Source organism: Pinus tabuliformis, chromosome 2_2, assembly GCF_031772625.1.
Source record: "Pinus tabuliformis cultivar Carrire ecotype Pingquan chromosome 2_2, CPIR1, whole genome shotgun sequence".
Lineage (NCBI taxonomy): Eukaryota > Viridiplantae > Streptophyta > Pinopsida > Pinales > Pinaceae > Pinus > Pinus tabuliformis.
In genome coordinates, this window is record NC_142300.1 from 1,039,475,772 (window position 1) to 1,039,502,386 (window position 26,615).

Consider the following 26,615-nt stretch of genomic DNA (forward strand, 5'->3'; position numbering starts at 1 on the left):
ACCAATAAAAGGTAATAGATTAAAGTAACATGGTATTAAATCTTAATAGAATATATACGAGAGAGCTGTACATTTATTTTCTTGTCGCATCACATGGCAGGGAAAATTTAAATTACAGTACATTTAATAACCTAGGTAATTAACTTGTTGCATCACATAGCAGGGAAAGACTAGATACATCATGCGTACAGAAAAGTTCAAGAAAACCAGGAATAGTAGGATTAATCTGGTTCCTTGGTGTAAATAAAATATCAAAATAATCGTACCATCGTTCATGAATGCTGGAGTCAGCAGTACGAGCTGGCAGGTCGAGCACAAGCTTACAATCATGGCTGAATAAGAGGGGAGCGGAGACAACCAATAAATTATTTTTTGGTTATAAGGTTAAGACTAAATTATGTTTTAGTTAAACCTTAAAATTACGTCTTTAATTTGTTGGTCAAATTAAAAAAATTAAGGTCAACGCATTTACCAAACACGTTATTATGCGGCAGTAATCATAAGTTCACATGAAATAAAACTTCAATTAAACGTCTTAGCCTATCCGCCCCTGTTAATTATGCGCGTGTCTTTACCGCTCTCCAGCATGGCTATTCCAGTGGCAGAGGCTGGATGAGAGATTCCTTAACATAATCCATGGTTTCTTGGATATTGGGAGTGGAGAATGTATCTCCATATTTGTACATGCCCAGCATGCCTTTGACCACCTCGAAAATCATCTTCTTGCAGGTGAAAAGGACGTGGTTACTGCTGCTGTCCGGCTTCAGAAACTCCCTCGTCAGCTCCTTCAATTTGGCATTCATGAGACATTCAATGTGATTCAGGGCTTCTTCCTCTGTACATTCAGGAAGATGCTCTCTCATATAACATTCGATACTGGATGTCAATTCTCCACGATCCTTCTCACTCTGCATTCATCGAAAATTAATTGATCGGTTCTCCAAAATGACTCGTAGTACCAGTAACCGAAGCTAGAGAAAAGAAATAAGCAGATAAACATAATTATAATACGCAAGTCAACCTACCTTATATGTCATGATGTCGTCGATTAGCCGGGTGAAGTAGCAAGTCTGCTCTATGAATGCATTTTTTGATCCAGGATTGTCGATTTGTTCTAAAACCTGTCGCGGAAGGTGTTGGCCCAACAACAACACTCCGGTCAGCAGCAATGGACGCATGGCGCTGGAAATAATCCCGTTCTTCAGGTACTCATCGAAGCTGGGCACATGCTTGGCCGCTTGCCATTCCGATTCTTGCAAATAACTCAGGAGGTAATCCACTTGCTGTTCAATTTGAAGAAATTTACGATTAGATATTAATTGATTATGCACCCGTAGGAAAGGCTTAATCGGAACTACTGACTCCAAGAGTTTGGTTGCATACTCTTAAATTAAATTGAAAAGCTTGCGATTATTAAAAAAAACTAGATGGTAGATTTGAAACCAAAAAAATTTGTTGTTACATATGAAAATATTTTGGAGTTTTAAGAATTTAACTTTTATTTATCAAATTCTAAATATTTCCAAAATCTAAATTCAATTTGCTCTTACCCACAAATTATTCCTACCCATTTTTCAATTTCTACTCTAATTGCTCTTACCCACAAATCATTCCTACCCATTTTTCAGTTCAAAATTTGCAATCCTCTTGCTGATTATCTTTGTTTGTCCAAAACTTTTTCAGTTCAAAATTTGCAATCCTCTTGCTGATTATCTTTGTTTGTCCAAAACCTATGGGTATGCGTGTGGGTGTTGTTGTTGCCTGGTTTAAATAAGATTACTCACTAGATTCCGAAAATAGGTAAGCCATTCGCCCCCTTGTTCCTTCTCCAACTCCCGGGCCACTTCATGAATCATGTTGTAAAAGATTTTGTAACAGGCATTCATATAATGTGGAAGATTTTCTGCGAATGCGAGGTCCCATCTGAAACCAAATAAATGTTTATAATAACATTTACAATATCAACATCTTACTACTGCAAAGAACCCTTGTATAACCTATTTTATCTGTTATATAATAAATGTTACATTATCAACATGCTGATATTCCAAACAGCTTTTGTTTAGCTGCAATCATATGTACCTTCGGACAGCTTCTGTGAACAGCCTCAAATCTTCAAGGGTTCCGTAAGCATCATACATGTCGTCCAGAACAGTCTGCAAGCACGCCAGCTTGGTAAAGATGGCTCGGCATTTGGCGTGTTGGGGTTCATAAGTCCCCGCCGCTATTATCAAATAATATTCCATGGGCCTCTCCCTGGCAAATGTGAACTGGCTTAACCCTGAAACTCTAAACCAACTGTGCAGGAATATAACGTTATTGTCGCAACAACAACTGCTGGTTACCATTTATATGAATTCATTTCAGAATTTAAGTCACATAGTTTTGAACAGTTAGACACAATTCATTACCTCATAATATTCTTCGTCTCTTCCTGGTGAATGCATTGGATAATGTTGAAGTCCAATTTTGCCAGCTCTAAAAGCTTTTCATTGTCTACAGAAGGCAGCCTGAAAGAAAAACAATAAGACGAGCAGTACCCAATGAAATAAGGAGCATACACAGACCCAAAATATTATCAGCGAAGACACAAGTGGTTATAAGCATAGCAGTAATAATAAACTAGTTAAAACTCTATTAAGGAAGTATGTGTCATCCCTTGTCACTGTGGGTAGGAGTGGTAACTGTCATAAGTCAATCCAGTACAGCAGCACATATTTATACTTATTCATAGTACAAATCAACATATAGAATATAATAGAAGAGCATGGAGTATAGTTTTCTTACGATTACAAAAATTGATATTGGTAGTTTTCATTTAAAATAATATAAATACATAAGTACAAGGTTTTAATGGCTTAGCAATATTATAAGAGGTGGATTTATATTGAGGATATATATTAAAGAAAAAATGATATAATATATTGAGAGATATATATGAGATAGATTCATATCAGGGAATATATATTAAAGGAGTATAAAAAATGTTAATGAAAATTTGAATACCTACCAAACAAAAAAAGTTCAAATAACAGGAAGAAACAACATTGGAAAAAAATGATATGAAGACCTCCCAGGATGTGGGGATGAAAAACAAAAAGCTGGAGGTATTACCTGTAAATCCCTTTGGCTAACCGTACATAATCTGGTCGATACACTTCACAAGATCTCCTTGTTTCGACTCTTGGAAGACTCGTGTACCAAGAAGTCTCCAGCGTGTATTCAATCTAACAATTGAAAAGATTGAATTGAATCTCGTGGTATTCAAAAAAAAATAAATTTACTATCAAATAAATAAAATTCAGTTCACTGAGAAATGACATGTTTCATGATTACCTCTCGGCTAAGATTCTGTTTGCAGTTCCATGCGCTGAAAGTTTCGTTTCTGGTTAAGGCTTCTCTTAAATATTTAGTAGCGTAGCCTTTGGCTTCATCCAGAATATTTTCTCCAGGAAATGCAACTTCCGAAGCTTTATAAAGGTTCAGCATGCTTCCTACTTGTTTGTTAAATTGACCTTCCGAGCCAAGGAAGTGCCCATTGTCCTCCTTGAAGTTCTTGAAAGCCACTGTTTATGAAAGTGTATAAATGTCACAATAAACCAACACGAGAAATGATTTGAAGAGTATCCAGCTAAATTACTGGCTACTCTGTAGACACAGAGAGAAGCAGAAAACTAGTATCGTATGATGTATACCTGGAGTTACATTGTATAGATGCAACCGAAGCAATCGAAAGGCCATGGCAGTGATTTCAAGATCAGCTAGGGAGTTGAAACTGTTATACCCTATTCCTCTTTCGTTCCAGTGGCTGCATACAATATTACAAGTTTCATTGTGCAGAAGCAGTTATAATACAATCGAATTACACTCTTGTTGTGTATGTATTTTGTTCAATTACCTGTAAACGAAATCCAGAAATTCGTTGATTTCCTTTTGAAAGTGTCTATCGATACCAAGGCGTTCAATATTGTCGACGACCAGAAGACATTCAATGATATCCACAGGATACATACAAGGCACTGAATGTATTCATTAATCATTACTTATTATATCCACAGGGATGTATTCATTAATCATCGCTTTTTATTTAATTTTAAATTCACACTCCTGAATTGAATCAGTAATACCTAACCCAAAAGTCTGACAACAACCAAAAGAAAAAATCTCCAAACCAAAAGTCTGACAACAACCAAAGAAAAAACGCAAGGCACATAATAAATTACTTCTACACAGAGGCCAGTAAAAAGCTTTAAGATTAACGTGTCGATACCAAAGCTGCCAAATTTTGCCAACACGGTTTTCAGGTATTCAAGGCATCTCATGTCTCCTGTGTGCAAGAAGACGCAGGCAGTAGAGGCAGGTGAGCCTAAGAAAGACCCATCCTGGCTTTGAAGTTCCATTATTTTTTTCCAGTCCAAAATGTCCTGCATGCTTTCAAGCGGGTACTTCAACGATGATGGACCATGTGGAATTTCCTCCCTGTGGAAGCCGAGATAACTATAAAATGATCAGTTCTATAAATTAAATTAAATCATGGTATTTAAAATAAATAAAATGGTTTGTACTATTGATGTTTTCATGCTTAAATCAAATTTCTAATAAAAAAATCTGATTTTAATCGTAGATTTTTAAAATATTTTAGGATCCAACAAACATATGAACAAATCAAATAATTTAACTCTCTCATCTCCATCCCGGAATATTTTGAAACTCTCAATGGATATCATAAAAATACCCAAATCCATTCCAAAATATATCTCCATCAAATCCCTGAATACTTTGGAGATTCGCAATCAACATTATAAAATGTCCAAACTATTTCAAAATAATGTAATGACATCTTAATAATATAAAATGATTTAAAAAAAGTCTTTCAATTAAAATCTCATAATAGAAATTTTCAGAGTTCTTACTTCGTTAATGTGTCCTGCCACCTAGTCCTCATCAGATTCACAAATGGCAAGTCGTACGGAAGTGGGAGGGTGAGAGATTGAGCCTCCTTTAACAACGATGGAAAGATGAGTTGAAAGTCCGTTACGAGAGTGTCTTGATCACTTTCGGCCTTCAGTGACTCTATATTGCTCTTTATGAATTCGATGCCTACCACAGATTTTCAAACACAATATTAGATACATTTATCTCTGAAACTTTATATTGTTTTTTCATGAATTTAATGCCTAGCACACATTTTCAAACACAATACTACATTTAGATTTATCTTAATTAAAAATCTATAAAACACCAAAAGAATCAAATCTTTTAAAGTGAAACTCTTGTTAAGTGGAAAGCCAAATTCACGCAGGATTTTAGATCCTTCTAGATCAAATCTTTCTAGATCTCCACGATTCTACATCTTTCTACACCACCATTAGTTTCTAGATCATTCCAGATCTCCATCTGAATTACATATAGGATTCTAGATCTTTCTTATGCCTCTATAAATTTGTAATTTCTCTGGCCAAGGAAAGTAAGCCAAGGCCCAAGCCTTTTATGTAATGCAGAGTGATTTATGTTCTCTAGTGCTTGTTTTATCTATTCCACTGTTTCTGACTGAGTAATCTTGTTGTTTCTCCATTTGTCTATCTCTGTGAATTATTCTCTGCTATTGTTGTCTAAGTCTCTGAGTATGAATCCACTGTGTGTTATGTATGCTTTGATCTAACAATTGGTATCTAGGATGGAATATCCACTGTGCAAGTCGCTAAGTGCCATCGCCTTACTCTGGTAGTGTTCGTTAAAACGTTGGTTGTTACCCCTGGAGCTATTGAAGGATCTGTCCAGGAAATAGCTAAGGAACGCTGGAACTAAAAGACAGTTGCTGCAAGAAAAACAAGGTCGTGGATCTATGTTGAAACGTGTTGTTGGAGTTTGAAACATGGAGATCCGTGGTGTTTGGAGTTGAAACGTGGTGTTCATAAGATTTTTTTTTACATCAAGCTTGCACGTATACGTAAGTTTTTTCCCAAACCAACATATGTATGTGTGGAATGTGAAAAGGTTAAAACATTATATATGTTTTTATATGTTGGAATTTTGAAAAGTATATTTTAAAAAGAGCAGGAGTTTTGAAAAGGGTATTTTAAAAGGAGGAAGGTCATTATTACTAAATTTTAAAGAGTAATAATTAAAGTATTATTTTTAAGTGGAGTTTTTATGTTTTGGGGCGTGAATTTGATTGAAAATGGAGACAACAGTTACAGATATGGAGAAGTTGAGTGGGGCTAATTTTGCCCTATGGAAATCACAAATGGAGGATATACTGATTTTAAAGGATCAGTATTTGCTTATTGAGCGCACAACAAAGAAACCCTCATCGATGACAAATGAAGAGTGGAATAAGCTAGATAGAAAGGTCATTGCAACAATCCACCAATATTTAGCAAAGAATGTGTATTTCAATGTGTCCGGAGAAAAGACGGCTGAAGGACTATGGAAGAAGCTTCATGATCTATATGCGAAGAACACGACATCAAACAAAGTGTTCTTGATGAAGAAGCTTTATAATCTCAAGATGAAAGAGGGTGCTTTAGTTGCTAAGCACTTGAATGCATTTAATATTATTACTAATCAGCTTGCCTCTGTTAAAATCATTTTAGATGATGAAATTAGAGCTATTTTGCTAATGTGTTCTATGCGAGACAGCTGGGAAAATTTAATTGTAGCTATGAGCACTTCCACAACTACAGGGACCCTGAAGTTTGATGATGTCAGCAGCATTTTAATGAATGAGGAACTGCGACGCAAGTCAATTGTGGAAAACCAGGGAGGAGAAGATCTAGCTCTAGCTGATCGTGATAGGAGAATGGATCGAAGTCGGCAAGGGCGATTAAGATCAAGAGGCCGATCAAAATCAAGGAGAGGCAGAATCATCTGCTTTCATTGTGGCAAACCCGGGCACATGAAGAAAGAATGTCGATTCTGGAAGAAAGGACAAAAGGATCAGAGACCGTCTAGTACAAATCATAAGTCATCCAGCACAAATGAGACTATTGTTGTAGCCATAGATGGCAATGTGTTGTTTACTGTTTCAGTAGAGAATGCATGTGTATATACATCTAGTAGTAGCTTTGATTGGATCCTTGAATCTGGGGCATCTCACCATGTAACCCCATGCAAAGATAGTTTTGTTTCATATAATCCTGGTGATTATGGTAGAGTGCATTTGGGGAATAGTCATTTTTGCATTATTGTTGGAGTGGGAGATGTCCAGATCAAGATGAAAGATGGGCAAGATATATTGTTGAAATAGGTCAGGCATGTACTAGAAATGCGCATGAGTTTAATCTCTATGGGATGATTGGATGATGAAGGCTATTCGAAAAGCTTTGGAAAAGGAGGCTGGAAAATTAGCAAAGGTGCATTGGTCGTGGACAAAGGACTCAAGACAGGAACATTATACACATTGAAGACACTGATAGGAAAATCAGATTTGGTTGTTGTCACAAAAGAAGGAAATTCAGCAGATCTGTAGCATAAGGGTTTGGGTCACATGAGCGAGAAGGGCTTAAAAATCCTTGTTGGTAAAAAGTATTGCCAAGTTTGAAATCCTACAATCTTGATCTTTATGAGCATTGTATATATGGTAGATAAATAAGGGTTTCATTCCTTAGAGGTGGCCATGACAGAAAGAAAAATGTGTTAGAATTGGTACACTCAAATGTGTTTGGGCCTGTTAATATCAAATCATTAGGAGGAACATCATATTTTGTAACATTTATAGATGATGCATCCAGGAAGTTTTGGGCACATCCTATGAAAAATAAAAGTGAAGTGTTTGGAATATTTCAAAAATTCCATGTTGTTGTTGAAAAAGAGACTAACAAAATATTGAAGTGTTTAAGAACAAATAATGGTGGAGAATATTGCTCAAATGCATTTAAGGAATATTGTAATAGGTTTGGCATAAAGCATGAGAAGACTGTGCCTGGTACTCCTCAACAGAATGGTGTTGCAAAAATGATGAATCGCACCATTATGGAAAATGTGTGAAGTATGTTGTCCAATTCTAGTTTGGAGAATAATTTTTGGGCTGAAGCAGTCAGAACCGCTTGCTACCTCATAAATAGATCTCCAACTACAGCCTTGGATGGCGGTATCCCTGAAAAAGTTTGGACTGGTAAGAATTTGAATTATTCTCACTTGAAAATCTTTGGATGTGAAGTATTCGTACATATTCCCAAAGAAAATAGAACTAAGCTAGATGATAAATCTATGAAATGCATTTTTTTGGGATATGCGAATGAAGATTTTGGCTATCATCTATGGGATGTAGTCAACCATAAAATTATTAGAAGCAGGGATGTTATATTTAATGAGTCAAAAATGTTCAAGAGGAATGTAGGTGAGTTGGAGGTCAAGAAGGTTATTGGCAGGTTTGAAGAGCAACAGGAAAACATACCACCAATACAAGAAAATGAACAGCAAATTCAGGAGCATGAAGAACAACAAGTGGAAAATGATGAACAACAAGAAGAAGGAATCTTGCAGGAACCTTTACAGGAGATTCAACCTGATAATGCACCACCACAGTTGGTTCGCAGATATTCTAGGCCTCATAATCCTTCACAAAGGTATCCTCCTTTAAACTATATTTGGTTGACTGATGAAGGTGAACCTAATTGTTTTCAAGAAGCTTGTAAAGTTGAGCACAGTAAAGAATGGAAGAAATAAATGAAAGAAGAAATGAACTCTTTGCAAGAAAATAAAACTTGGGAGTTGGTAAACCTCCCAAAGGTAGAAAGGCTCTACAAAACAAATGGGTGTACAGGATTAAGCATGAAGGTGATGAAAAGAAGGAGAGGTATAAAGCAAGGCTGGTGGTGAAAGGTTTTGCCGAAAAAGAAGGTATTGACTTCACTAAAATTTTCTCGCCTATTGTTAAAATGTCATCCATTAGAGTCATTCTTGGTCTAGTTGTTGCTTTAAACCTAGAATGTGAACAGTTATATGTAAAAACTGCTTCCTTCATGGTGAATTGGAGGAAGAAATTTATATGGAGCAGCCAGAAGGCTTTATAGAAAAAGGCAAAGAAGGCCTTGTTTGTAGGTTGAAGAAGAGTCTCTATGGTTTGAAACAAGCACCTCGACAATGGTACAAGAAATTTGATTCATTCATGTTGGAACATGATTTTCAGAGGTTGGAAGCTGACCATTGTGTCTATATCAAAAGGTATGGTCAAGGAAAGTATATCATATTATTGTTATATGTGGATGACATGTTGATTATTGGGCATGATAAGAATAAGATCAATAGGTTGAAGAAAGATTTGGGTAGAAAATTCGCAATGAAGGATTTGGGACTAGCACAACATATATTGGGCATGTGGATTATGCATGACAAGAAAAACAAAAGGTTGTGGCTATCACAAGAAAAATATATCAAGAAGGTGCTTGACAGGTTTAATATGAAGGATGCCAAGCCAGTTGGTACACCCCTTGCAGCCCACTTCAAGTTGAGTATTGAATTATGTCCTAGTGATGACAAGGAGAAAGAAGAGATGAGCAAGATTCCTTATGCTTCAGCAGTTGGCAATTTGATGTATGCCATGGTATGCACACGACCAGACATTGCATATTCAGTGGGAGTAGTGAGTAGGTTCCTTGCCAATCCAGGCAAACAACATTAGCAAGCAGTAAAATGGATTTTGAGGTATCTCAAGGGTACTAGTCATTATTGTTTATGTTTTGGTCATAATAAGACTGTGCTTGAAGTATTAAAAGATGCAGATATGACTGGAGATATGGATACCAGAAAGTCCACTATAGGTTATTTGTATACATTTTCAAGTGCAGTAGTATCTTGGGTGTCAAGGCTACAAAGAATAGTATCCCTCTCTACAACAGAAGCAGAGTACATAGCTGCAATAGAAGCTTATAAAGAGATGTTGTGGATGCAGCGATTCCTAGGAGAGATAGGAATAAAGCAAGACAAGTATGTGTTATATTGTGATAGTCAGAGTGCCATTCACTTAGCAAAAAACCCAGCATTTCATTCAAAAACCAAGCACATTGACTTAAGGTACCATTGGATCCGGCATGCGTTGAAGGAAGAACAATTATCCTTGGAAAAGATCCATACAGATAGGAACCCTACTGATATGCTCACTAAGATTCTACCATGAAATAAACATGAGTTATGTAGAGGCATGGTAGGACTTGACGTGACTTGATGACTCTTATTTGGCTTCAAGTGGGAGAATGTTAAGTGTGAAGCCAAATTCACACAGGATTTTAGATTCTTCTAGATCAGATCTTTCTAGATCTCCTGGATTCTAGCTCTTTCTACACCGCCATTAGTTTCTAGATCAATCTAGATCTCCATCTGAATCACATACAGGATTCTAGATCCTTCTTTTGCCTCTATAAATTTGTAATTTCTCTAGCCATGGAAAGTAGGCCAAGGCCCAAGCCTGTTATGTAATGCAAAGTGATTTCTGTTCTCCAGTGATTGTTTTATCTATTCCGCTGTTTCTGACTGAGTAATCTTGTTGTTTCTCCATTTGTCTGTCTCTGTGGATTATTCTCTGCTATTGATGTCTAAGTCTCTGAGTATGAATCCATTGTGTGTTATGTATGCTCTGATCTAACAACTCTTTTAAAGTGACGGATTGTTTTCTTAAATGCCTATATACATATATCCATCTTAACTAAGGATCTATAAAGCGCCAACAAGAATCAAAAGCGAAAATCTCTTCTTTTAAAATGATGGGTCATGAGTTAGATGGATCTAATTTGATTTTAGATGTTGCAATATACATATGTACATACTTATTTATTTTTTGTATCTTTGCTTAATATAATGTAATACATCTTAGTTGACAACAACCTCAAAATGTCATTATACTATGACTAAAGTTTCATCATTCTTTTTAACGGTCAATTATTAAAATACAATCATTTTTCTATTTTTTTAATTACTTCATTACTCTTTTTAATTACAAAATAATTAAATAAAATATTTTTAATTTTTGTTTTTAAAAATCAAAGTAAATACTTCAATACTCTTTTTAATTACAAAATAATTAGATAAAATATTTTTAATTTTTGTTTCTAAAAGTCAAAGTAAATCGTTATTAGTACTATTATTTATAACAATATTTTTTTTTATTTTTAAATTTAAATTCATTAAATTTTAAAATTGATTTATATATCTTTTATTATAAAATTGACTTATACCTTAAAAAGAAATTATATTTTTTTTCAAATGGTTAGTATTGTTTTAAATTTTTTATTTTTAAATTTATTTATTATTTTTAACATGACATCACATCATGGGGTTTACACCATTATTTATATTTTATTTATTATTATTTAATTAAAAATCATGCCAGAGTTAATTTCATTATTAATAATTTATAAATTATTAGATATTTTTTATATGTATATTTTTATAATAATTATTATTTAATATAATTTATATGTTAGCTTTAATGAGAATTCGTAGTTGTAATTATTTAACTATGAACCACATTGTTACACTTTTGAATATTGAAAAGGGGCGTGACAATAATAAAACTGATCTATTGTGTTAAGTTTAAAAAATTGACAGAGTGACAGAATATGCAATTGTATACACAATAACAAAAAATCATTGCTTTAAATTTAAATATGTTAAATTTATATGGTTATAACTAAATCCAAATAATTCTAATTTCGGACATTGTGGTTGATAGAATATTTCAACAATCTCCAACAAACCAAATCTACTAAATATCCAATGTAAGCATTAAGCCTAACACCTTCCAGGCGTAATGCATACATTACAAACAACAATATTGAAGTCACATTGATAATTTTGTTAGGATTGGCCTTCATTAGCACGTCCATCCACTCAGGAATCTCATAAACAACACTCTTTCTTCAACCACCATCTTCGAGCTACCACTTAATCCATTTAAGACATGATTGCTTCAGATCATCGTTGATTTATTTGTAGGATCAACGATTCTTTACTACCCTGAAATTTTTTCTTGATACCGAATCACTCTATGGACTTACTTCCATCTATCAAAATGCGGAAAATTACAATTTTGGTAGTCACAAGTGGTCTAGGTATTGAGTGTATTTAGAAGTCAATAATACAACTTGAAATTTTTCTTCTTTTTCACATACACAAACTTACACAAAGATAACCTGTAACTGTGGATCTTGAAGCATCGAAGAACAACCAAACCACTGGCATATAACAAACAATAAACATAACCAAATCAATGATATGTTCTCTTGGCACCAAATAATGTCAAGATCCATTAACTTGAACTATGCTTCTATGCTCAATAATTGAATCTACATATTCATTTTACACAACAATTTAACTAAACAATAGAAAAGAAACAAATAACCCAACATAGTTGATGAACTCATGATTAAAAAACTAATATTTTTCCTTCAGTATACCATCTACAACCACCTCAATCCATATTTTGTTGAACAAACAAAATTGAAATTTTTAATATTGAACGAAGCCATTATTCTCCAAACTTTGCTCGTGATTCTTTCCCTCTGTTGCTATTGAGTATATCCTTCATGAACGATCTAGTACATGCCATATCTATGGATGAGAATATTGAACTAACGAGAGACTCCAAAAATAATAACACCACTTGGTTCTATTGTAGGGTTTGTAGTAAAGCGATTTTCCCATCTGGGTTTACATGAAAAGGTCCTAGTTCTTGCATTACTCCATATCCAAATGATGAACATCCATATTCACCATTAAGCATGAATGAACAACTTCATTAAGGGATCTTGAATGACTTCCATGAAATTTATGGCACCTCGCATGTGTGGATCTTTGAATGAGTGAGCATTACACTTAAAATTTCTAGCACTAGGAATTTGACCTCTAATCCATCATGCATTTAAAATTTCAAATGGTTGCCCTTTCCACACAAGTCCCCACGTGTAGGTCCCTCCAGGACAGGCATAGAAATTATTTTGAAAGGAAGGCGTCTCGTTTGGCATGCAAGTTGGACAATGCCATAAATCTTGACAACGGGTCATATTTGTAGATAAAGTTGTTGGTCACTAGGTTTCTTGCTTTGAATCTGCAAAATAAAACACTAGTAGTGTGTTTTGACTCAATATTATCCTTAGAGTGATTTCAAAGTAGTCCACATCCATAACCCATGCCATCTAGATGACAACATTTGAAACAAGGTTTTTGGTATTGTTTAAGCAAGTGGGCACAGAGCTTACATTGAGTACATACTTGAATTATCAACATCTATATATAAGATGTTGTTGAAGTTGTCACGAATATTTCTAAGAAACAAACTTTCACCGACATATTTCCTTGGTAATACCCACAACATTGTTCCCCCATGGATACATTCCTTTTTGGAGGGTCCTCAACTCATTCATAGAGATAAAGGGAACATCAGTCTCATACATTCGAATTAAACAGATATGCAATACTCTACCAACACTAATAAGAATTAACTCAAAATCGGATGGACCTTTATTTTTTTCTAATTCCAAATGTTTGAAACAACATACTTAGTGTTTCTATTGAAACAATGACATTATCAAATTTTTGTAATACAATGTAATTAGTGTAGATGCAACGGAACTGAAACTCCTCGTGAAATAAGCACCATCCAAATTGCTAATTGACGACATTCTATCCTCATACCATAGTATAAGTGTGATTTCTTCATATAAAAGTGATTAGTGCCTCTGACATAGCAAAACAATGAATAGACACACAAAATTAACTACAAAAACAAACAACGGAATGAGAACTCATAGCTAATCAATCATTCTTCTATGCTAGCTTACTTATTTATAGAGGATTAACTAGCATGGCTCTCACATCTTCTCATACCTCCCATGAGGAATTTAAGCCAAAATCGGTTCAAATAACATGACAAAACATGCAATTTCACACACAATAAATTGTTTTTCACTATTTGAAACTCAAATATGTGACATTTATATAGTTGGAACTAGATCTAACTAATTCCAGTTTTGGAAATTGTGGTTGAGAGGATATCTCAAAAATCTCCAACAACCTAAGAAACCAAATATACCAATGTAAGCATTAATCCAAACAAAGAGTTGGTTGGAAAGCACTAATTGTAATATAAATGACAGAGAAGATTGTCTCTACTCTAATATAGCTAGTAAAGTAGTCACTCTTCTTAATGATATTGTTCTTCTGATGATAGTAATAATAAGTCCCTATGATCTCAAAGAGTAAAAATTATCAAGGATTTCTTTTTGTTATGGGTATGACTATTAACATTGGTAGATTTGGTAGATTAATGTTTACATCGGTACTATTGGTAGGTTTGGTTTGGAAAGCACTAATTGTAATATAGGTGATAAAGATTGTCTCTACTGGAATTTAGCTAGTCACGATAGTCACTCTTCTTAATGATATTGTTCTTATGATGATAAGTAATGATGAGTCCCTATAATATGAACAAGCTAAAATTCACAAGGATTTTGTTTTCTATTTGTATGACTATTAACATTGGTAGAATAAAGGTTATGGAAATTAAATCAAAGGTGAAAAAGGTTATCGAATAAGATGAAAATTATTGTTGCACTTAAAGGGGCTTTCTATAGCCTAGTATCAGGGAGATGTGTAATTCCTTAAGTGTTGAATATGAATTTGACATATAACATTTAAAAAGATAATAATAACATGTGCAAAACATAACTCCTAGCAGGGTTTAATAGATAAACATCCCTTCTGGACTATTATTTTGTACTAAATATTGTATTTTGACTCATGAATATAATTGTTTTTTCCATATGGATAAAAGGTATAGAGAGAGAAATATCTTAAAAAATGAGATGGGCTCTGCAGTTGACGATATCATGTTTGTGGCTAGTTGAGACATCGGTTTAGGGTTTTATTTGCTCAACCTAACCTGACTCAACTAATTCATTTGTTCATCCATTGTCGCCTCTAGTTCGCAAATCTCACTTGGATATCGAGGATGGTTCTATTTCACACTCTGAAGGGTGGTTTTAGGTTCTATAAATGTAGGCAGGACTAGTCTTTGCAACAGTCGGTGGTAAAGTTTGGCTTAAATATTTTTTCTGGGTTTATTTATACCATGACAAGGTGGATTATTGTCATCGAAGAAGAGATGATTGACTTTTTTGAAGATCCCACTGAGAATATCTCCATCTGGACAAACCCTCCACCTCAACATCTGGGGATGGAGATAGAGGAGACACCTGGAACTCCCAATTTGGGAATATTTAACTCATTATTTGAAATTTTAGAAGGGATCCCCTTTTCCCCTCATGAGCTTTTTAGATAAGCGGACACATCTCTCTCCCTTTCAACTAAAGCGGTGCTCCCTATATCGCTCGAGGTAGGATGGTCAGATTCACTGGATCAATTTGTTAGCTCAACTGGTTTTTCGATTGAAGGCTTAAATTTTTCTGAAACATGCTTAAACCCTAGTAGTTTGTGTTCTGTTAGGGAATTACAAAGTGAGTGTGGCACCATGCTTGCAACACGGAAGAATCGAACCATCCACATCTTGGAATCCCTTTATCAGTGTCGGTGGTTGTGTCTCAGGTCGATCCTTCTATGATCATGAATCAGTTTGGTTCCACTAGATTTCCATTGGTAGATACAAAGCCTAGGGAGGAGTTGTGAATCAATAAGTTACAAGCTCGAGAAATTGTCCAATACCTATCTACGACACTCCCTCCCTTTGTCCACGGAGTCTCATAGCACACACTGAACAACACACCATCGATGGAAATATTCTATCTAGTGATGAGTAGGAGGTGGCCTCCAAGAAGAAATCAAAGAAAATAAATGTCCCAAGATTAAGGAAAAAGATCATGCCCTAGTCCTGGGAGAGGGTATCAGATTGGATGAAATTTTGGATACATATGGCCAAGTTGTGGTCAGAAGAACTAGGGGAAGAATTTATTTTTCCTCTCGCCTAAATAAATGGGCACAAGAAATTTGGGGCTAGGTCTTGAATGACCTGCCATTAGTTTGTGCTCTGTTAAAAGTTTAGTTTTCTCTTAGATTCAAGTCAGATGAACATTAGACCTACATATTATATCATCATTTAAACATAGAAATGGCATTGGTTCTATTGAAGTATTGGACTCCACTATTTGACTCGGAATGTGAGCATTTGGGGGCAGGACCAATTTGGGTTAGACTTCCAGATCTTCCTCTACAACTATGGATGAAGGATATTTTTTGGCTCATTGGAGATGATCTTGGCATGTACCTAGATTATGATAGATCTCATCTAGAAACTAGGAGGATGAATTTCTCTAGAGTATTGGTATATCTTGACATAAGGGAGGGCCTGGTAGTGAACTTGATCCTACATTATATAGGCCATGTTTGAAATCAAATATTGGACTATGAGGGCATACTTTTCATATGTCAACATTGTCACAAGGTCAGGAATGTATACAAGGACTTCCCCTTGCTTCAGCAGAATGATCAGGATGCAGGTGTAAATTCAGAGGGCAATCAGTCTCAAGGGTGTTTGGTGTCGGCTGGGAATGGTACCCTAGGATAGCCTCAACTGAATAGACTGGGATCTCCTGCGAGAGATGGGTCTACATGAGGAACAAGGTCACAACATCCTAGGTCTCAGCTACACTCGAGTGTGGAAGATTTGAGGAGGGTATTTATTGTTGCTTCTGACATGTGTACTTATATCTCCCATCCCCCTCATACTTGTATCGGTGTATCTATCATTTCTTAATGTCTTCCCTTATCTTCTGATTCTTTTGCATCTAGTATATCTACTCCATCACATGGATTAGGGGTCTTATCTTGTCTTGTAAGCACCATTCCTGCATGTTTCCTGGCCCCATCCCCATCCTTCCCTACCCCCAGTAGTGACTATTCGGGATCGTATAAGGGACATAAATACAACCTCTGATATCTATAAAAATCCTCTTGCATATATGCACTCCCTAGAGGTATTGGGGCAGGTTTGGGTCCCCTCTCCCCTCATAAGATTCCCAAAATCCCTCGAGGACAACAATCCCTCATATCCAAAGCCATGAATAGGGCATGCCTTGACATCACTACTGGGAGACAATTATCCTTAGAATGGGTTCTTAGAGAAAGGAACACCGCATCTATTGATCACTCGTGAAGTGGTTATCCTTCAGTTGTAGAGGGTTAGCTAGCCCCTCCAAGAAGCTAGTTTTGAAATAAATGATCTTATCAGACAGCCTTGATATAATATTCCTAAAGAAAACTTTGGGCTCAAGAAGGATGTCGAACATTTAATGGAAGGATTATGCAAAAATTGGATTATTTTGCTATTGATGTGAAGGGGCACTCAGGGGGGAATCAATGGGTAAAAACTACAAAAATGTAAAAATAATTAATGTTTGGGGCCACCAAAATTATGTCACAGTGGATATTCTCTCAAAATAATTTAGGTTTCAATTCAAAATTGTCAATATATATGGATTTTGCCATGATCGAGCTATATTCTGGAATGATCTCATGAACAAATCCTTTATGAAGTTAGATCACCTAATCATCATAAGGGACCTAAATTTCTCCCTAGGAAGAGCTCAATGTTGGGGAATTCATGCACAAGTGGACACCCTCTCAGATTTTTTCTCACAATTACTTGAAACACGTCCTCTTATTGACATTGATCTAGAAAGGTATCAACCCACCTAGAGAAATTGTCAAGTGGGGGACGACATGATCGCTAAAAAGTTGGATTGCTTCTTTATTCGGGAAACCATACTAGACCACCTCCCTTTGTTCAAGCAATGGGTAGGAGCTGGGGGTTTCTGATCATCACCCCACATACATACAATTGGCAAGTCATATCAATAGGCCAAGCACCCCCTTCAAATTCAACGCGACTTGGTTAAAGGAAGAATATTTCAGGAATCTAGTCGCTGAAAAATGGTGCTTTGCAAATATAGGGAAAAATCGATCGATGGCATCTCAATTTAATGATAATCTAAATAAAATAAAAAGGAATACATTGGAATGAATCAGGGGTAAATGACTAAGAGATGAGGAAGATCTGAAGAATATTGAAGTAAAAGGGGAACATATGGAAAAACCTAGAGGCAAGAGTTATGTATCTAATGAATCAAAGAAACACCTCATATAATTATAAATGGCCAAAAGAAGATTATTGTAAGGAAATGAAGAAACCTCGAGGCTTAAAATTCAGGTGTTATGGCTACAAGCCGAGGATGAGAACATTAAATTATTTCAAAAATATCTGAAAGGAAGGAAAGCTATCAACACAATCTGATCCCTCGAAGATGCATCTAGCCATAGGGTTTCCAATTTCAGGGGCCTGGCTAGGATGGGTGTACAATACTTTCAATCCCTCTTCACTACACCCAGACATGCATCATTAGGGTAAATTATGAACATCACTCGAATATTTCCTAGTTTTGTTAGTGAGGAGCATAATGAGGAATCGTTACAGCTAGTATCTTCAGGTGAATTAAAGGAAATATAACACTGGTTCAAGAAGGAAAAAGGTTGAGGTCCTAATGGGTGGACTGTCGAATTATTTACCAATTTTTGTAAGCTTCTCGGTCATGACTTGTTAAAATTTGTTCAGGAAGGTCAGACTACTGGTCAGATGTACTAAGCCTTTAATTCCACATTCATCGCAGTCATCTCAAAAACTGACAATCAAAATATGTTTGAAGAATATAGGCATATCTCACTTTGTAATGTCATATACAAGATCATGGCAAAGACAATTGCCAATAGAATCAAATTGATTCTATCTCACCACATATCTAAGGATCAGTTCGCTTTCCTAGAGGACTATTAGATCCAGGAAGCCATTGGTGTAGCTTGAGAGGGACTACATATCTTAAAAACCAAAAAACTAAAGGGCTTGATCATTAAAAGATGCCTCTTAAAAGCCTTTGATAGGGAAAGTTGGCTTTACGTCAAATTGTTACTTACACATCTGGGTTTTCACATTTCTTTCATTAATTGGATTATGTGTTGTATTACCTTTGCATATTTTGTAGTTATGATCAATGGTGTTGCTCTATATTTATTTCATGTAAGAGGGGACTTAGTCGAGGCTGCCCTTTGTCCCCTCTATTATTTTTGTTTATTATGGAAGGATTGAGCAAACTGATTTCTAACGTGAAAATAAGAGGTACCTTAAAATGTGCTCACATACTAGGGGAGATGTTCCTTACTCATCTATTATTCATAGATGACTTTTTATCTTTCTTTATGGATCGTGTGATGACTCGACGAAATTCAAAGCACTACTGGATTTATTTTGTAGGGTGATGGGTATGGTGTCTCACAACTAAAAATCCACTCTTATAGCTATTGAATGCACTGCAGATGAAATTATACATGATTGCATATTGTTTCCCTTTCAAATTAATCTCCTAGATGATGGTATAGAATACCTTGGTTTCCATATGAAACCAATGACTATAGCTAAGATGATTGGGTGTGGCTCATAGCTAAAATTGAGAAAAGAATAAAAATTTGGAGTCACAAATGGTTGTCCCAGGAAGGTCAACTAGTCCTTGTCAAATTCATCCTCAAAGCCATACTAAATTTTTGGATTTCTTTAGCATGGATCCCCAAAAGAATACCAAATATCATTTAGAGATTATGTTGTGGATTCCTCTGGCGTGGATCTAAAGAAGGTCAGAATTTTGCCTAGGTCAAATTGGACATAATTGACCTATCTAAATAGTGGGGTGGTTGGGGAATCAAATATTTATCTTGCTTTTCACAAGCTTTGGCAGCAACGGTGGGTTGGAGATTAATCACAAGTCACAGTCTTTGGTCTAAAGTGGTAACCAGAAAATACATTTTTCCCTCTCTACAGCTAATTGGATTAGGCTACAAAATAAATATCATCCCAACATCTCTACAATCTGGAAGGTTGACTGGAAATCCTTCATCATCATAGAATAAAGCCTTGCTTGGCGGGACATATCTGGCTATCGGGTCAGAATCAGGATGGACCCATGGGATGCATCAACCAACACTTAGTTCCCCAAGAGGTGATCACATTATTTTTTTCATGCATGATCAAATACTTAAATCAGATTGCGGACAAGGATCAAATGGCTATCTGGGGTCAGCGTTGGTTATCTGCCGGAGCACTGAATATTCCAGTACAATGGCAACAGACCTAGGAAGGTTACATAAGCACATTGTCTGCATCTCATATTAGTATACTTGATCGGGAGGATGAATTATTGTGGGTACACTCAAAGCACGACACTTATACACCCAAATCTGGATACCTATATATCAATCCTGCAAAATAACTTGAAATTAAACCTTGGTGGTTACCCAACATTTATGGAAACTAAAGATCCTTGCCAAATCCAAGACGTTACTATGGTGCATTCTAGAATATAAATTTCCCACGGGTGAAAATTTGAAAAACCGATCCTCCCAAGGCCCATCTTGGTGTCTTATTTGCAGAGAAGTTGAGGAATTCGTTGGACACTTATTTTTATCCTGTCAAGTAGCCAACCGGGTCTGGAATTTGGTATATCAAGGTCTTTCTACTAGTATCAAATGTGATGGGGGGAAATATCAGTTAGGCCTGGCAGAAATCGTGGAATGATGCCACCTCCAAAAAATTGTGTAACATTCCACTCCTCACTTGTTGAGGTATATGGATAGGGAGAAATCATAAAATATTCCAAGACATGGCTTCATATCTGAAGCCATTAGTGCACATATTGTTACCACTTATAGTCTCCACCGCGACAAAGACCTATAACAATGTCCTCGTACTATCACTGAGGAATCCATTGACCACTCAAAACCATCAGCCTATTTTGATGGAGCTTCATAGCATGGAAAATGTGGTGGAGGAGCAACTCTTCATCTATCAAAATCTCATCATTTCGAGCTCAAAGCAGGACTAGGACACGACACTAATAACTTTGTTGAGCTATACAGTCACAAGTTGCTCCTATTATTTTCTATTGAAAATAATTGTCGACATCTACAGGTTTTTGGTGATTCAAATTTGGTTATGGATTAGTTTAATCAACAGTCTATATGTCACACACACACACTCTTCATAACATATTGGATGAAATCATGATGCTTAAATCTCATTTTGTGACTTCATATCTTGCCAACATATTTACAAGGAAAGGAATACACTTTCCAACAAGCTATCCAAAGAGGGATCGCAGTAGGTGTTTGGTACTTAGAATGTGAAAGACAATTATGGGCACGATCACTATCAATACTATTGCCATTCATTTAGTGAGATAGCACACGAAAACGCATCACGACAAGGGCCTTTTTGATATATTTTTCCTTTTTTTCACTATCAGACAATTAGATTATTATTGATCACACAACAGTCACATTTTGGCTTAATATGCATCCTGTACAATGTGTATTTTTTTTATTTTCATAATGAAAATTATGATTTTTCTTGGTGGAAACAAAAAGGTACACAGAGAGAGAAATAACTATCTATCTATCTATCCATATATATATATATATATATATATATATATATATATATATATATGGAAACATTGTTCAAAGATAAAAATATTTCAAGAGAAACTTTATATGTGATGATGATGATGATGAAAAAGGAGTTTACACATTACAATTAGAAAAAATATTTAAAGAAATTGAAAAAAATTGCATACTAGTCAACAAAACACCCTCAAAATGGAGTTGAATCCTATCATTTAAACTGTGTGTGTAGTTTGAGTAGGCCTAATGGTTAATGAGATGTGCTACCTCACAAAGGGTCACATGTTCAAAATCGTCTTTGTATACTTTAGCGAAAGAAAATTTCATATTACTTTGAACTACCACTTCCAAGTTTCCTGAACTTTCAAATCTATAATGGGCTGAGATCCCTCAAGGTGTAATCTTCTATATGTTTTACATTATAAAAAAGGTTTGCATTGATCCCTCTCAAAGCATGATATATTTGGAGTTAAGATAACAAATAAAAAATTCTATAAGGAGTTGATCAACCTTATTCTAGAATACCGAAAGTATCCATGTTTTGACTAGAATAAATAAGGAAATCAACATTGATAAAATAAGAACAAAATATCATGAGCTACATAGTGAAACAAAGCATTAAAAAATTCCTAAACTGTAGTGGGCAGAAAGAAATTGACATATTTGTGACCATCATTAGTTTAAATATGAAAAATGTTTTTTCTTAAAATTTCCTAAGTACATCCATATTGAAAGTATCAAATGTTGGTTAGAATACCTACATTTATAACATTTTAACTTATCAAAAATATAATTATTTAGAAAAAAAAATTCTTAATACTTTTAACATACAAATAAAATTTTTAGGGGTGACATGTATAGGTAGGGCTATCCACACCATAAATGGAAAATTATATATATCTACACATGGATCCTTGGATTAATTACTTAACACAATAGAAGCTTATGCCTTGCTATTTCATATTCTATGGGAAAACAACTCTATGTTTGGCTCTCCAACCAATTTGGTTCGTAAAAAAAAAATTGTCAGGGATCAATTATAAACAACAATGGTTATACACAAACCATCCCCTAATTCAATATATCAACCACATGATGGTTCATTAACATCGCATATGGTGAATTAAAAGACATTCACACCCCACGAAGAAGGGAAACCAACAATAATACCTTCCCACCATTAATACATGCCTATTTTTCCTCACATGGATCCTTGGATTCATTACTTAACATGGTAGAATCTTATGCCTTGGTATTTCATATTCTGTGGGAAAAGACTCTATGGTTGACTCGCCAACCAATTTGGTTCGTAAGGAAAAATTGGCGGGGATCAATTATCAACAATAAGGCTTATACACAAACCATCCCTTAATTCAATATATCAACCACATGATGGTTCATTAACATCACATATGGTGAATTAAAAGACATTCACACCCCACGAAGAAGGGAAACCAAGAATAATACCTTCCCACCACTAATACATGCTTGTTTTTCCTTACATAGATTCTAATGAGAGCTCTATTCATGATACTCTATTATTAAGGTAGGATTATTAGGATGCTTCTCGACTAGACAAGAACAAGTTTATTTTTTTTCAAGCTCTCTCTAGGACTGTGTGACATTGGTGTAACGAGAACGATGGCTTCTAGCATTCAGCCCCCCTCTTCTTGGTATGATTCAAGGCTTGATTCCCTTCCCCGAGAGGAGTTAATTCCTTTGTTAGCTCTATATTTTGTATGTGAATGAGATATTCTAGAATAGAATTTTCTTTCCCAAAAATGCCTAGTGAATTCAAGTGCATAATTTTACAAGCCTAAATTTGTGCATTTCAATTTTCCTGTGCAGATTGAGCCTCTTCCTCTCATCCTTTGTGATATCCATCTTGAACCTATGGTTCATTGTCTTGGGAACATGGATTATAAAAATATGTGTGAAACTTTCCTTGCCTTATAGAGACATGAGCATTCTATCAAAAATTCGGAGATATTCATTAAATCCTTCAGAGATTAATCAAGTTAGCAAGAAACCAAAAATCATTTAAAAGTGGAAACCTTTATGGAAACTTTGCTGCAACATAGAAGCAATCATGAATTGGTTGTCAAATATTTTTGTGAACAATAACCCTAGCCTACCACAATGACTTGAGTCGATTCCCACTCCATGATATCTAAAGTTGTTCACCACTAGATACAATTGATTCTTGGGACAAATGTTCAATATTGCCTACAACACAAGGGTCCTTTCACTTAACCTTTTCCAATAGACACCAAGGCTATAACTAGAGGAAGAAAAGGTCCTTTCACTTAGCCTTTTCCAATAGACACAAAGGCTATAATTGGAGGAAGCAAAGAAGCTTTCCAATGGACACCAAGGATGCAAATAGAATAAGTAAAGAAATAGTGGGTGAACTTTGACACCTTTAATGCACGTTCGATTTAGTAATTAAGATATTACAAATTTTTAATAGGTTCTTCACATCTTAGCCATTTTGATTATTATTATATTATAAGCTGTCTTTATAGAAAGCTATATTCACACAAAAACAAATGGCTTTTTGAATTGCACTTATGCCATTTTTATACCATCGGATAGTAATATATATATATATATATATATATAGATATATATATTTAAATTAATAAACATACTAAATTATATTTTTAATTAGAATTAAGAATAGTGAATTTTAGTTTTTCCACTTTACACATCCTAAACTAAAACGAATCTAATATATGATATGAGCTAGCATAATTAATTAATTAAATTCTATATAAATGGCGTTTATTATTTTTCAAATTAAAAAATAAATAATACTATTTAAAAATTATTTGAATCAAAATGGATTGAAAATAAGTTTTTAACTTTAATAATCAAATCTATTAAATCTAAGTGAAGTAAATCTAAAGTTAAAATAAATTTTTAACTATAATAATTTTTCAAATTAAAAAATAAATCATAGTATTAAAAAATTATTTAATTTGAAAAAAAAAATTATTATTAAAAAATTATTTGATTCAAAATGACTTGAAAATAAGTTTTAAATTTTAATAATCAAATTTAAGTGAAGTAAATCTAAAGTTAGATTTTTAAGTGAAATAAATCAAAAATTAAAATAGATATTTATCAATAAATAAAATAAATCAAAAATTAAAAAAGATATTTAACCATAAATCGAAAATTAAAAAAAATAAATCAAAAGTTAAAATAGAAATTTAACAATAATAATCAAATATAAGTAAAATAAATTAAAAGTTAAATATAAGTAAAATAAATTAAAAGTTAAAATAGATGTATGGTGCTTAAGTGTCAAATCTTACCTTGCTGAACTTGGAGATCTCCAACATTCCATTGACAGAGCGCAAGAACGCAAGAAAGAGTAGCAAGCAGGCGCTCGGACAGTAGAAAGTGATCTTCAGTTCCCCATGAACCATCCTTTAATTGGCATTTCAAAATCCATTCCACCGTTTCAGGAAATTGCGGCTGATCACGGCCATCAATGGCGGGGATCCTCGCCACCCATGCCGTGTCATAAGCAGATGGACTCATTAATTCCCCATCTCCAATCGCGCTAAGCATAGATTTAATCTCGCTAATAAGTGTCTCCGCACGTTCTATGTACCTAGGATCCTGAAATTACGAACAATACTTATATAACGCGAGGGTCGGGATTATATCATTGCAACTGTTAAATGTAAATTAGCAACAGACCAACATAAATTAAACCTTCCCACATTATTATTAAATTACATCCACAAAACTATAACAACTCAAATAGAATATTCAAATTCATGAAATGAAATTACTCACAGTGGAAGACGACTTTATAGATTGTATATAGTCACAGCCCCAGACATTAGGATGGGGACTGGGCCTCGTTGGAATAAAATCGTTGTGCGCATCTTCAACTCGAGAGGACACAGCACAAACCTTCAGAGGGAAAAATTTAATTTTATTGAGATCACCCAATCGTCCATTGGAGTGTAGTCGAAACGGCTGAGACATATCTCGACGCAGGTAAGATTGCCATGGGCGTATTTTAAGACCGCATCCCTGCAAACAAGACTGAACAAAAATTGTAGGCGGCGACATTCTGAGTGTGTAAGATGTGCGAGAACCAGCAAATTTCTAATCGTATTTTGGTTTGTGCTCTCTGAGAAAACTGCGTCTTATGTATCTAAAATACCAAGACTGTTTCTGGAGGATAAAAGATCTACTCGTATTATTATTTTACAAGATATCCGATCTAGACAACGAGATACGAGTTGATGCTGTGATGTCATCGTGATGGTACAGTACGCTACTCCATTTTGCAGGTGTCGCGATTTTTTTTGGCCGTTGTGTACGAAGGCGGTAAAAAAAATTTGGAATTCTGATTTTATTATTATTATTTTAATTTTGTTTTCATACTATGAGTGATTGAGTTGTGTTTTTAATAGTGGAAATGGATTCAGTTTTATCAAAAATTTTAAGACATTCAAATTTTCTAAGCATGACAATTGTAACTAGAATTTTTAAACATTTCTAATTAATTTTATCAAAATCATGTTAGAATTTCCATTGTTTTTCAAGCAAAATCTAATCAAGGCATTTTTTTCACATATGTGTAACCATTCTATGTTTACATGACAGTGTTGTATACCCTGCTATCATAAAATACTATAGTCTAAGGTATAGATGAAATAGCCTTTTTCAGATTGTAAGATCCAAAATCGCCAAATAATAAACACATCTAGAGTATTTTAGTGTTCTAAATGAAACACTAACAAGCCAAGCATAGAACACAAGGGATCTAAAATAAATGCAGCCCTTTATTTATATTATTCACTGAAAACAACACATACCTATACCATACCATTAGACTGCAAATGGCATGGAGCCCTACTCAATAATGACAAATCTAAGACACTAAAGCCCACTTGTGAATCGTGGATGGATCCACCACACAAATGTCACCGATTGGAACTCCTGCAAATGGCATGGAGGGCTGCTCAATAATGACAAATCTAAGACACTGAAGCCCGCTTGTGAATCCTGGATGGATCCACCACACAAATGTCACCGATTGGAACCCCTGCAAATGGCATGGAGCGCTACTCAATAATGACAAATCTAAGACACTGAAGCCCACTTGTGAATCCTGGATGGATCCACCACACAAATGG

At 34.9% G+C, this 26,615-nt stretch overlaps 1 protein-coding gene across 3 annotated transcripts; it reads right to left on the reverse strand.

The window, feature by feature from the left end:
• Nucleotides 1-213: 213 nt before the first annotated feature.
• LOC149196920 (alpha-bisabolene synthase-like) lies at nucleotides 214-25,653 on the reverse strand. Of its 3 annotated transcripts, none has more exons than XM_089405681.1 (13): nucleotides 25,261-25,653; nucleotides 24,771-25,080; nucleotides 4,914-5,100; nucleotides 4,271-4,479; nucleotides 3,899-4,019; nucleotides 3,696-3,808; nucleotides 3,337-3,566; nucleotides 3,115-3,227; nucleotides 2,412-2,510; nucleotides 2,083-2,298; nucleotides 1,785-1,923; nucleotides 1,026-1,283; nucleotides 214-908 (listed from the first exon to the last, which is right to left on the reverse strand). In XM_089405681.1, exons 1-13 carry the CDS (start codon nucleotides 25,540-25,542, stop codon nucleotides 591-593), a joined length of 2,595 nt encoding a protein of 864 aa, XP_089261807.1. In that variant the 5' UTR covers nucleotides 25,543-25,653; the 3' UTR covers nucleotides 214-590. The 3 variants fall into 3 exon arrangements, with proteins under 3 accessions (XP_089261807.1, XP_089261806.1, XP_089261808.1); XM_089405680.1 differs by having other exon boundaries at nucleotides 4,271-4,497; XM_089405682.1 differs by lacking the exons at nucleotides 3,899-4,019; nucleotides 4,271-4,479.
• Between the last annotated feature and the right edge of the window lie 962 nt (nucleotides 25,654-26,615).